At 46.0% G+C, this 13,745-nt stretch overlaps 1 protein-coding gene and 1 pseudogene across 2 annotated transcripts in view; both read right to left on the bottom strand.

Moving 5' to 3' along the window:
* Nucleotides 1-210: 210 nt before the first annotated feature.
* ZBTB38 (zinc finger and BTB domain containing 38) overlaps nucleotides 211-13,745 on the bottom strand; it is an 80,087-nt gene continuing 66,552 nt past the window's right edge. For both annotated transcript variants that reach the window (XM_045287470.1, XM_004712110.2), the window contains exon 3: nucleotides 211-6,694. In XM_045287470.1, coding sequence (XP_045143405.1) covers nucleotides 3,104-6,694 — 3,591 coding nt within the window. In that variant the 3' untranslated portion in view covers nucleotides 211-3,103. The remainder of the gene's footprint in view (nucleotides 6,695-13,745) is intronic.
* LOC101650061 lies at nucleotides 11,340-12,359 on the bottom strand (annotated as a pseudogene).

A 13,745-nucleotide genomic window follows, 5' to 3' on the forward strand; every position in this document is an offset into this window, starting at 1 on the left:
ATAGGAAGACTTCCACTCACTTTTTATTCTCTGTAAGTTCTATTCCATTTGAGCATCTAAGTGGGTACCATGGAAGGCAAAGTAACAAGGCCACAGAAAATATAGTGAATGAGGAATTTGTGAGACAAAGTCGAGACTCATAGAGATGAAGTAGCTGCTTGGCTGCACAAAAGGATTAACAATGAAACATTTGAAAAAAGAGGCTTCACATAGGAATAAGCTATTTTAATCAAGCAAAAAACAAATTTATATTATTTCTAAAAATAAAATTAGACTTTTCCAATCATTAACATCTGCATTTCATATCTGCTAACCAAAATACAGATGCTAAAACAGCAGATTACAATATATCTTATACAGCATACCGTATGTTCACTGATTACACTTACTGGAATTCTAGTTGGTTGTTATGTACTCAATGCATACTTAAACATCACTCATAATAAAATTTTCCACAATTAACAAACAAAAATGTGACAAGCTTGTCTTCAAATGGCTCTGCTATAAATTGTATAGAATATACAGAATTACAAAGTCAAGTTTTTTTTATCAAAATATACACCCTCCCTGAAACTAACACAAGCTATCAACATTTTAAACGAATAATACCATTATAGAAAATATTTGAAAAATTATTTTTTATGTATAAATATTCTGCCATATTTACTTTGGTCTAGAATTATCAGCATACAAGTCCACTTAGAAAATATCCACGTGTAAGGGTTGGGAGACATTACGATGTGTAATCATTTTATATTCTGAATTACCTCAAATCAAAATGGCTAAGATACAAAGTCATTCCCTTTGATTCATAATCCTAATTCAGATGAAACAAATTAGTGAATCACAGGATTGCTTATTCAATATTTTATTCTCAATTCAAAAATGATATTCAGAAGCCCTTTGTGACTCTCTTTAACAGAAGCCAAGTGAAAAGTGCAGGCATACATATATGGAACCCTAAACCCCAGGCCGGGAAGCCTGCTCCCATTTGCCTCAACCCAAGGACGGAGTAGAACTGTGCCGTGGGTTTCCAGGGCTGTCAAATCGTTACCAGAGCAGACACCACCTCTTTCTCCACTGGGGCGGCGGATGGGCTTGCACTACCGACCTTGAGGTTAGCAGCGGAGGGCTTACCCACTGCGCCTCCAGGGCGCCTCAATACATACACATAGCAGAGAGAATAAAGTTGAGTTCACTTGCATTTCCCCATTTTCCTCTACTATGTAATACTGTATGTAAGTGAAAAGTGGAAGTAGATGAACAAAAGATAAATGCAGATACAGTACTGGGGCTACTTAACAGCAAAGCACTACAGTAAGAAAGGTCAGCTTTGATCATGTCCTCGTCTGGGTGCTTGGCCACTCAAGTCCACACCAAGTTCTTCCTCATGGGGCCCTCGCCACTTGGAGAGGGAAACCAGAGGCCTTGAAGCCGCTTCTTCATAATGATTGCTCACAACTTTGGGCCACCTTGGGTTTCCGTATAGGGATTTGCCAATGAGTATGAGTGGCTTTGTGTCACCCGTAAGCAGGGTCCCAGGTTTTATTCACACTGGTGATCAGAGGCTGGGAATGTTCTCTCTTCTGCCTATTCTGGCCGCTAGAAAAGAACAAGGTGCTCGAGTTCCTCAGGAAAGTATATGATTTTGAGGACAATGCTGATGATGTGGGTCAGTGTAAAGGAACATTAAAAAAGCACAAGGGACTTTTCAGCAAGGGGGCTAGACGTCTGCAAATAGGAAGACCAGACAAGGCATCTGGCTTTGTGAGTGTACTTCTGAGTCATATAAGGAAGGGATAGAACCTTGTCATATCCTGCCTTCCCACGTGCGCCAAACAAAGCTCCTCTTTGAGGCAGGGAGGCACCCCACTTCCTCCTGCCTGCTCAAGTAAGAAATCCGAGGCTTTGTCTGTTGTCCCTTTGACTTGTACTAATATGTACTTGTGGGCTGCACAAGCCCCAAGGAGGCTAATGATTGGAGGGAGTAGGCTTACTGCTGCTTTCAAGTGCCTGGGACCTCAGCACCACATCCACATCCTATAATAAACATCCCGGGACCTCCATCAATGGGACCAGAGGCATCAGGGTTTATCTGAAGCCTGCCTGGAGCACACCCAAATGTCCTGGCCTTGTGATGACTGGAAGACTGTAGAGAAGAGAGCTTCGGGGGGAATGGAGTCTTCTCCATCCTCTGGGGTGAGGCCATTGCAAAGGAGTACATGGCACAGGGAAATTTGGGGAAGGCTTCCTCCCCTAGGTAAGGCATGATGTAGGTTTCCTGTGACTTGAGTAGACCAGTTCTAAGAACAACTCCGCCGTAACATCAAGAGCACAGCATTCCGTCTAAAAGCACACACATGCGCTTCAGTCGTATTCCAAATGCTTCCTATTGATTTTTCCACAAGTCCTCATGATTTGCAGCTCTATTGCTCATTGTTATAATTCTCTACAGAGAGGGACAGGTAACAGTTAAAGTGATCTATGTTTGTATTTTACAAGGTGCGTGTAGTACAAAAGTTAGTTTTACAGAATGTAAGGACATCCTACTTTCAGTGCGTTTCACGTGTTTTTCAGCTAGACGATGACGGATTTCATGGGCAGCATGTGAAACACATTTTAGTAGTGCAGAAGGTGCATGGGGATCAGGGCTGTCACAGCTCGTTGACCTCGGTCAGCGTATCTGTGGCGATGACATTTCATGGCATCTGACCCTTATTTTCTCCAGTGATTAAAGACAGTTCAGCAACCAGTTGCTACTCGCACTTGCTTATCGAGAGCTTTAAGTGAGGCTAAAATGAAACTCTTCTATTCACTGGTAGAAATACCACCGCTAGAAATGTCATCGACTTTCCCAAGAAAGTCAATGGAGGCGTCAGCTAGTGAGCATGTGTATGTGTACTTTGCATAACGTTAATGCTAAAACACAAAATAGATAGTAAAGTATCCTTTTTGCCGGAATTTTTACAAATGAGATATATATCTACACACACATTTCACTCCTTCAAGACTGTTAGGTGAAGAATAAAACTAAAAAAAAAAAAAAATAAGGAAATTGAAAAAACCCACTGACTTTTATTTGTGAAGTTTTCTCTCTCACCAGTCAATGGATAACATTTTCAACAACGGTGTGTACAGCATCCTTTTGGTCATTGTCTTCGGAATCAACGAAATGGGGATTCTCCAGGAAATGGGCTTTTTCGTGACCGGGGTCCCCTTCGACGGTCTCCTGCTGGCTTGAGCTTCGGAATAAGTGTTTCTTTTGGTGCATTCCCAGGGCAGCGGCTGTTTTGCAGATTTTGGGGCACTGGAAGCAGGCGTGGCCCTTCCCGCTGTGCTGCCGCACGTGCCTCTGCTCGTGGTTCCTTTTGGTGGAGAGGTACAGGAAGCTCTGTAAGCAGAACTGGCAGTGGTAACGCTTTTCGCCGGTGTGGATTCGCTCGTGGATTTTGAGGGTCTCATTGAGCGTGAAAGCCTTGCTGCAGTACTGGCAGATGAACTCCTTCAGGCCCAGGTGGATGCGCTCGTGCTTCTGCAGGTTCCCGTGCACAGAGAAGCAGCGCCCGCAGGTCTTGCACTGGAAAGGCTTCTCGCCCGTGTGGCAGCGCATGTGCATTTTGAGCGTGGACGGGCTCTGGAACTGCTTGGCACAGAGCTCACAGGTGTAAGGCCTGGAGATGAGGTGGCGGTGGGGCCGGCCCAGGCTCCCCTCCGCGGAGCCCTGGTCTTCCTCGCAGAGCTCACACTGCAGCCTGGGCATCTCTTTGTTGTCATCCTCCTCGAACGCCCTGTCTGCCGCGGCCTTCCCCACGGCACAGTCCAACTCCGCTGGGTACTCGCATTTATGGTTTGGGCTCCTACTCCCCTGCTCTTTCTTCCAGCTCACTTTTCTCATCTTCCGAAGCTGTCTGGACTTCTTTTTAGGCTTGTAGTTGTAGTAAGGGCGCCACGGCTTGTCCGTGGAATCCTGGTCACTGGCATCGTCGAACATTTCGCTCATCTCCACACACTCCGACTGGCAAAGCTCCAGTGGGCTGTCCCCATTGGTGTCGGGGTCGCCGTCCTGGGGCAGACTTTCCTCCGGCGTTTGCAATTTGGGTCTTCTCCCTCTTTTATAGAACAACTTGGACCCTAGGATGTGTCTTTTCACAATGGCCTCATTCCCGATTTTCACGGTGATCTGGCAGAGCGGGGCCACGTTGCTGTTGGTGGAGGTTCCCGGCAGGGCGGGCTTGGCGATGTACGTCTCGATTTTACTGGTTTCTTCCACGGCATTTGTGGTTTTGCTCAAGGAACCCCCGGGGATGGCCACCTGTTTGGATTCCTCTGGCACGGCTCCCTTGTGATGCAGTGGGCTTTTCTTCTTCTCCTTCAGGCTTTTGGGTCTACTCGCAGCCCTACTCCCTTTCTCGGGCTCGGGCCTGCCCGTCTCTCCTGGGGCCTGGCCCGCAGCTGGCTCGGCGGGGGCGCCGGGGGCGGTGGCTGGCATGGCGGCGGCGTGGCTGTGTACGATCACCGAGGAGAACTGGCTGCTGTGCACGATCACCGAGGGGGCGGGGGCGGGCCCCCCGTAGCTGATCACAGACGCAGCGTGCTCACTGCTCACAGGCAAAACGGGTGCTTCCCCTGCGGGCGGGGTAGAACGGACAGCGTTTTCCGTGGAGGAAATGGGCACTGCAGTGGAACAGAGGTTACCGCCAAGGTTGGCTTCCTCTCCCCACTTGGGGCCCTCGGCGCTCTGGCCGTTGGCGGAAGTGGGGGTGTCCTGAGAGACGGGCGCTCCGGGCGGGCGGGCGGGGCTGCTGGTCAGGGCGCTGACCCCGTCCGGGAAGCTCAGGGTGGGGAGCTGGGAGGGATGTGGGTTCTGGATGACATAGGCGCCCGAGGCCGACTCGCTCATCTGGCTGTTCTCGCGGGTGCTTTCGAAGGAGGAATGCCGGTAACTCTTATAAGGCGCCCTCTTGCATTTCATTGGCAGTAGCCGGTAAAGCTTATAGGGGTAGACGCTAGGCTTGAGGCCCCCATTGGCTGTCTTCTTGCTGATGGAAAGCCTGTGATCTATGGCGTGAAACGACTTCTGATGGTTTTTGAGTATGTAGTAGGTCATGAAGGTTTCGAGGCAGAAAATGCACTGGTACCGTCTTTCTCCCGTGTGCCAAATTTCATGCCTTGTCCTGTACTCGGCCAACGCAAACACCTTGTTGCAGTAATGGCAGGGGTATGTTCGTCTCCAGGAGTGAACGTTTGCGTGTCTCCGGAGGCTGGACAGAGTCACGTAACTACGTTTGCACACCACGCAACTGTAGAGCATTTGCCCATTAATCACTTTAACCAAGTGGTCCATTTCTGGTAAGCTACTTCTGGTACTAGAAAATTCGCCGAGCCTGTTTTCAGACAGCACTGTGTCTGGGCCTGTGAACGAGGCTCCGTTTTGCCCAATGGTGGGGTAGTTTTCTAAGAAGGGTGGGTTCCCCCCGGGGACGGCCCGCATGCAGATCTGCTCGTGCCGGCCCAGCCGATTGAGGGTGGTGAATTGCTTGTTGCAGTGCCCGCATGCCAACGGCTCCTGCGTCGGCTTGTGCAGCTGCATGTGTGCACCGAGCAGGGCGCTGCTGTCAAAGGATTTGGAGCAGCTGCTACAGTTGTAAACCAGAGGGGGGACCTCAGCTCGCAGCGGCCCAGGAATCTCCGAGGGTCTGTGGTCATTGTCCCTGGGGCAGAGGGCATCTCCTTCGTGGTTGGGGGCTTGTGAATTAGGAAGAACCGCAGCCGGCCGGGGGCTGCTTTCTCCACTCGCCTCCAAGCTGCTGCCTGGAGTGGGGGTTCCATTTTCGGCGGCTGGGTCAGTATCCTGGGCTGCGGCCAGCGGCTTGGGCTTCCGGCTGGGTTTCGGCTTGGCGGCCGGGCCTTGGCTGCCGTCGTCTTTGCCCCGGGGGCCTGGCGAGCGGCTCTCGCGCTCCCTCGCCGCCGCCGCCGCGGGGCCGGCGGGCTGGCTGCGATAGGCCTCGGCGGCCGAGGGCACGGCGTAGGAGTGCTCGGCCAGCGTGCGCACGGGCTCCGCCTCCCGGCAGCCGGCCGGCCGCTCCAGGCCCAGCGCCCCTGCGCGCATGGAGTCCGAGACCTTTTTGAAACTGGCCCTCAAGTCCAGGGGAGAAAACATGCTGTTGCTATTTTCCGTTTCCACGATGGAGAATGCATTTGTGATCCTGGGCCCGTTGGTGACGGCTGGCTCTTCGAGCCGCTTCTCATTTTTCTCTTCTTTGACCACGCCCTTCTCGGTAATGCAGAAGACGTAGGGGCCCGGCGAATTCCCGAAGTTGCGATTGCTAAGATCTTCCAAGAAGGAGATTCCCAGCCGTTTCCCTGCAGCTGCAAGATCCGTGACGGTCTCCTGTCTCTTGACGACGACGGTGGAGCTGTAGATGTAATTAAGTATTTCAGTAAACACTTCGGCCTTGAGATCATCCAGCTCCAGGACGTGGCTGGAAATGCAGATGGTATGGCCCCAGAAAATATTTTTAAAATAGAGGCTGGACGCAGCCAGGACGTTGCTGTGGGCTTTAAACTTGGTGTCTTCCACAATGATGGTGACATCGCATAAAATGCCCCGAATGCGCTGCTCGTTTAAGATGGAGAGCACTGTGTCACTGTGAAAGTCGTCCTTGAGGTCCCTGGAGAGGGACATGACTGTCATCTGCAACAAGAGGAGAGAAGCCGTCAGAGGCCCTGCCACACTGGCTTCTTTATTGATCTTCAGTAAAGTCTAAAAAAATTATTTTTATTGTCTTATATGGAAATACAGGTTTATCTCACCCATTGTTGCTCTCAGAGCTTGGCATCAACATTAGGACTGAAGTCTTTTTCTTACCACCTGCACTAATAGTTGATTTAACTGAAACCCACCCCCCCACCCCCCAGTACTCTTTCCCTTCATTCCTGCAGCATTCTAGCTCTGTCCTTACACCACAAACAAATAATTCACTGCCATTGAGTCAGTTCTGAAACACACTGACTATATAGGGCAAGGTAGAACTGCCCCTGTGGGTTTCTGAGACTATAACTCTTTTGGGGGTAAAAATATCTTTCTCTTACCCATCCATGCGTACTGGTCCACATTTGGTGTAAGAAATTTCCTGTGCCTAAAATGATCATTCAGCCTTGTCATCATTCAGAACTGCTTCACTAGACCCTGGAAGTGAGGCGAGACCGTGGCCCTGTTACAAGCCTCCTATCTTATTTTCAAAGAGAACAATTATGATCTGATCCAAGCATAATTCATGAAGCAAGAAAATGATTTTTTTAAAGGAGCTTTCTCTAAGTGGTACCTGTGAGGCCACACCTGGAAAAGCCATCCCTAATTCTTGGCTCTGAAGGGTCCCACACTGCCCTGCGGGGCTTCTCACATCTCCACATGACCAGGGGGGCCTCTGAGGTCACTCTGTCCTCTCTGTGTTACTGATCTGTGGAGGGACCAATACAATTTATTTTCAGATTTCTTCATTATCTTAGGCAAAGTAGACTACAGGCTTTACAAAAGGCCTCCGTGAGGTTCTGAAGGCCAACAAAAAGGAAATAAAACATGAAACCAGGAGAGACTGCTTCTAAGTGTACACTAGTGAGCCTAGTCACAGCTTCCAACATGAGCACAATTTATAGGCTTAATGGCTCTTGCTCTGCCCTGAAAAATCCCACCACTGTTTCTTCCAGTGCTTGTTGGGGGACAGTGTCCTATGCCATGGGGTTTCTCCCTATCTGATGTTCGAGTGAGGAATCCTTAAAAGGAGTGGTTTTCCCACTGGGGAAAGTAGTATGGCACATCCTCAACAAGTTGGAAATAGAAAGACCATGTGACCCAGCCATTCACTTACATTGTAGAGATCCCAGAGCAGTTAGAAGTGAGCTACAAATAGAGACTGTGCACCCCTGTGTTCCTCCCAGTCCTATTCACCACAGCCAACGGTGGAAACCCTTACCATGCCCATCAGTGGACGGATGGACCCATACACTTAATCACATACACATATGGCATACCCACATGAACGAATACTGATGAATCTGCAGAACACCTCTTCTTCTGGATGAACCCGGAGAACACTATGCTGAGTGAAACTAGCCAATCACAACAAGACAAATATTGCATGAAACTTCTATTATAAAAAGTCAAGAAAAGGTTCTTACACTAAAAGAAATACTCTCTGATGGTTACTAGAAGCGAGAGGGGAAGAGACAGAGGGGAAATCATAGATATGTATTAACTTGGGCAAAGGGGAAGGCAATATATACTAAAGAGGAGGTTAGGAGAAAATGATGGAGGCAGGGGAAAAAACCAGGAGAAGTGTAAGAGTTAAAGACAACAGCTGTAAATACTATTACAGACACAATCCGACAACAGCGGTGATCTCTGATGTCTGAATAGGGGTGGTAGGCAGAATGGGAATATACCCACAACACAGGTTTGACAGAGGGTATTTATGTATATATATTTTGCTGCAAATGTATCCTTGAATGTGGTAGAAAACTTCTCAGACATACCCAATGAGTTCCTGAGCTCACAGAGACAATGTTCTGCATCCTACGTTGGTGAGTAGTGAATGGAGTCAGAAAAGCTGTGAGCAGTCATCTAAGGTACGAATAGTGCTCTCTCCCTGACTAGAGGAAAGAAAGTGATGACAATCGAAAGACACATGAAAACAATCAGTCCAATGGAGCATGCAAACTCGGACCCAGAAGAACTAGACGGCGCTTTGGCCACACTACCACCTGCTCCGAAGAGGATCATGCTAGAAGGCCCTGGATCAAGTGGGAGAAGACTAGACCTCAAGGTCATAAAAGAGCCTGGGCAGAGACTGGTTGGACAGAGACTGGTGGGGCCCTTGAGCCCTTAGTCAGCTTTCAGGTCTGGAACTGAACTTACCCCGTGGTAAATAATCAACCATTTAAGAGGAAAAGGGCAGCATTTCCCCAAGGACAGAAGGCTTGGAAAGGAGGAGGAATGGAAACCAGAAACAGGCGGGGAACAGAGTAAGTGGTGGTACAGGAAACAGAACTCATAAAATGCTGAATGTAAAACTGATGGTCTGCTCTGCAAACCCTTACCTAAATCATAAAAAGTTTACAAAGAGATACAGTTAGACCTAGAACAAAATGTTAAACCAAACCAAACCAAACAGTGGTTTTATGCTCACAGTAGAAATACATCATCTTTAGTAACCAAAGATACAAAAGAAGTGAATGTTTTACCTTTGCTAGGTGTATTACTTTATTCTTTTTTGAAAAAGTATAAAAGTAACTTGCTAAACAAATCTCATATCCACCGACAATGGTAATGTCTTAGTACTGGTGGGCAATCTGTAATTTGTGGCATTTATTCAGGCAGGGCAGCCAGATGGTCACATAAAGAACCTCTCCTCACCATTTGTAAGACTGTCCTTAGAAGTTATGTCCCTTAATACTGCTTAGCTTCTTTTATACCACTGACCCTTGAAGAGTGCAGGTCAACCTCTCACACGCAGACTGTCTGTGCTTAACTTACAGTTGGCCCTGAACAACACAGGCGTGACCATAAAGGCCCACTCGATTTCCACCACCCTGCTGTTCCTGTGGTGATTTCAATCAAGTGTTGCTGGTCTCTGCTTAAACTGCTGTAACAAGAGTCATCTCCATGGAAAGTGCTGGGAGTTTAAGTAACACTCTCATAACAGGAGCGACAGACTGCTCCCGCGCTGATGATTTTAAAGTGGACACTCCCAACATATGAGCTCACCACACCAGCAACAGGGGAAGAAATCCACAAGTCAAACGCATGTTGTCCAGGGGCCGCTGTTCAAGGATCCATTTGAATTCTTTGCATTCAGTCATTGGTCAAAAAAATACATTTCTACTAACAAATCCATTCATTTGCAGGCAGTGAGAATGATTATTTAACTTGTTTTTCTTCTCATTCTCAAGACAAGGAAACTAAAGCCTTAAAAAAAAAGACTTTGATCATCCATTGTAGCCATTCTGAGCCTGAATTTCTGGTGTAACTACTGTCTCAACTTCTTCCCATTAGTTCTTCTCCTTTTGTTTTCCTTTAAAAAAAATTATTATTTTGAGTTGTAATATGCTATCACTTCAAAAATCCACTTCAGTAAAACATCCCAATGTATGATGACTAAACAATAAAAAAGTAAGTCATCAATGTTTGATTCATAGTATAGAGTACACAATAAATTATATTTACATGCAATGACTAGATTAGCACATATGGTAAAAAATATAGTATTTTATGCATACTTTTAAAAGATTTACATTGTCATATATATTTTATAAAGTTAAAAATTTTCTATACAGAATCTAATGTGTTATATAGAGTTCATGTATCCCCATTCTTATGAATGAACCACATACACAGATATGCTTAAAACTATAATACTACACTTTATCTGTTCTTACTTCATATTCAATTTTGGTATCCATATACTAATACCATTATTTCTAAAATGTAAATAATAAAGGAAGTAAAAATGCAACCATGCAGACATTTTTAATATCAGAAAATTAAATGTTATACTAGGTCAACATTTATCAAGTCCATGGTTACCTAATTCTATTCAACTTCCTGCACTGCTTTTGTACAGATGCATGCAAAACTAGCAGATTCTGGGCTGTTTTATGAACACATTAAAATAATTCTATAGTCTGACAATACTTAGGCATTCGGAATGCAACTGTCTAACAGTCCTAACCTGTCAACTATTTCTGCTTTAGCAGAAACATCTATGACATTACATACTAAAATTAACAGAAATATAGATTATAATTCCTAAACTTAGAGGGTCTGCATCAGTACACACTGACTATTTAGAAAAACAACAAAAAGGTGTTTAAAATTGAAGAGTATTTTATCTGTTGAGAAGGGGGTTGAGGAAGATCTAAGATAAACCACTAGAGGGTTATCCATTGATTGTCCCTGCTGAGGAAGTATTTGCACATTCCCAATCTGTTTAAATAAAAACACCTGAAGATTTTATTTTAAAAGTTTAAGATAACTTACACTATTAATTTAAAAAAATTATCTTTAAAAGTAGTAAATTGAAGTTAACTGCCCTTTCCCTCCTCCCCTAAATAACTACAGATTAATGAGAAAAATAAAGTACCAACATCCCCAGTATTTTCAATCACTGAAGAGGCACGAATCCATTTGATGGTTTAGGATTAAATATGAAAATAGGCCAGGTCTGATCTGAGTGATAATAAATAGAAGGTAGGTATTCCATTCCTATCTAGATGGGGTGGACCAGAATCCCTCCCCATTCATTGCTTTGAAACGTGTAAATTCTGACAGAACAATTAGATTTCTAAGATGGAAAGCACGGTGTCTGTGCCACTTTGAAGCTGAAGAAGCAGGTGCATTCTTGATCCCTGGGGGAGAGCTGCTGGGGCTCTTTTCTCCACACCACCTGTTTTCCCCAGGGCCCTCACTCTCACTTTCATCCAAACAAGCCCCTCTGCTGTTGTTGGCAACACAGGGACATTGTAGTAGTAGCTGTGGTTGCTCTGGGCTGTGCACCGTGAAAGGAACCCAGCTAGCTTCTTGTGATCTGGTTTGTGGCATTCAGGAGAACATCATTCAGCGAGGCATGTAGAAACCAACTCCTTCCAGTAAAAGAACACGGTGTCATTAACTTTGGAATGTTGTTTTTAACAAGTAGAAGAATTTCCAATAATTCAATGGATGCCAAATTGAGAAGGCACAAAACTAATACAGATGCTTTTGCTTTTGAAAACACAAGTCGGTATTTGCAAGCTTTCAGCTGAGCTTCTAGCTTATCGGGGCTCAGTGTTTCTTTTCTTTCTGAAGTATGACAAAGGACCATAGTGTGGTATACGTGTAAAAAGGTTAAGACAGAAGTAGCTTCCAACTCATAGTGCAATTTTTCTGAAACTATTTTTCCATCCTTTTTATGTCAGAGGCAGGACATCCATATTGACGAATCCGGACTGCATCATGAGTGGAGGGAATATTGCATTCTTCTTCAACTAGTCTAGCAGCCAGTGAAAACGACAGACTCCACTACAAGACCAATGCTTAGGTTTCACCTTCATAAGAGCTAAAAATCTGTCCAGAATATTGACAGCCAGGACAAACGTTTCAGTGCAAGATACAAAACAAAAAAAATTGGTAAAACTCCTTAACTCTTCTACTTTTCTCAATTTTGGACCCAAAGTGTTAGCATTCTCCAGGGTAGCCTCTATCAAGCTCCGCCCCATTTCTCATGGTTGGAATCTCTGTTCTTGTTCCAAGTCAAGGTTCAGCAATCCCCAAAAGTGGACCCCCCTTCACCACCTGCCAAGTCCTCCGTCCCCAAATCCTTCATTGTGCCACAGATGTACCTCCGTGGCGCTGCGCCCAGAGGGAACGTCCCCGGGCTGCCGTCGAGGTCCCAGCCTTGCTGCCTCAGCATCCGACCCTTCCCTGTCGCCGCTGCCGCTGCCTGACCTCACAGCCCCACCTTCATCTCGCTGCCCATGCGCCCACCTTGCTGCCAGGGTACAGCACCTGCGACTCAAGATCCGCGGCTCCTTGGCAGGTCCGCCACCGCTACTTTAGCTACTACCTTTCCTATTCTGATGTGGGGGATTAAATCTAAAATCTATGTACAATGAGATGGAATGAAATGGATTCCATATGACTTCCCCTCTGCCTCTCAAAGGAGGGTGAACCCTGACCAGATCAGGACCCACGAGGGCTGGAGGTCAGCAGCATGCCATTCTGGTGTTTCTTTGCCTTCTTTGATGCCTCTGTCCGGGGGCCGAGGATTCTACTTCTTCCTCGGACTTGTCTATGTCCTTAGCCTGTCTGTCTTCTCTGAAGCTCCTGTGACTTCAGTTTGTTCCCTGCCTGGCTGGAGAGACGAGATCTGAAGGAAGGAGCACAGGCTTTAAGGCACAGAAAGGTGGCGTGGTTCTCTGCTGAGCGCACCTGCTTTGTCCCTCTCCCCCAACACTCCCCTGCACAGCATCCTGCACCTCCCACTTGGCTCTTGTTTGGTGAGAGAATTGTAATATTTAGCACATTTTTGGTGCCACATTCAATAAATATCTAGAGTGTCCTGAATCAGATTATAAACCCACTGTGTGGTATTCTGTGATTCTTCTCCCGGGCTGTTCATTGAAGATGGTAAGCAAAAGGCCCATGGTTATAATTTAATGTCTTAGTCATACTTAAATTTGAATACTGCATATGTAACTAGAAATATCATCATATGTGTCTTTGAAATATCCTCATAGCTTTGGGATGCCAAGTATGGCCTCTTTCAGGAGAAGACTGAGAATTTATCATTGTGGGGCAGAAATTCCTTTAAAATCATAGTCGCATTATTGCTCATACCCCCTTGATTTGCCACTTGATGTATGCGTGTACATGTACGTATGTACACACACACCTCAAAACATCAAACACAAAAACTTCATTTTACATAGATTTTATCCAGATATGTCTGGTCAGAGATGGTGCCAGAGATATGGAGGTGAGGCAATTCTCTGCCCTCATGGAGCTTAGGTCTAGGGGAAGAAAGAGACTTGTCAGTTATCATTAGAACCCATGATGTTCTTATGTTCCAGATATGAACAAAGTGTTAGCAGATGGAGTGACAGCAACCTATTAACAGGGGTCTGGGAATACTTTAAAAAAAAATTGTTTTATTAGGGGCTCATACAACTCTTATCACAATCCATACATATATCAACTATGCAAAGCACAT

Source organism: Echinops telfairi, unplaced genomic scaffold, assembly GCF_000313985.2.
Source record: "Echinops telfairi isolate 266 unplaced genomic scaffold, ASM31398v2 ScPeMD7_16;HRSCAF=60, whole genome shotgun sequence".
NCBI lineage: Eukaryota > Metazoa > Chordata > Mammalia > Afrosoricida > Tenrecidae > Echinops > Echinops telfairi.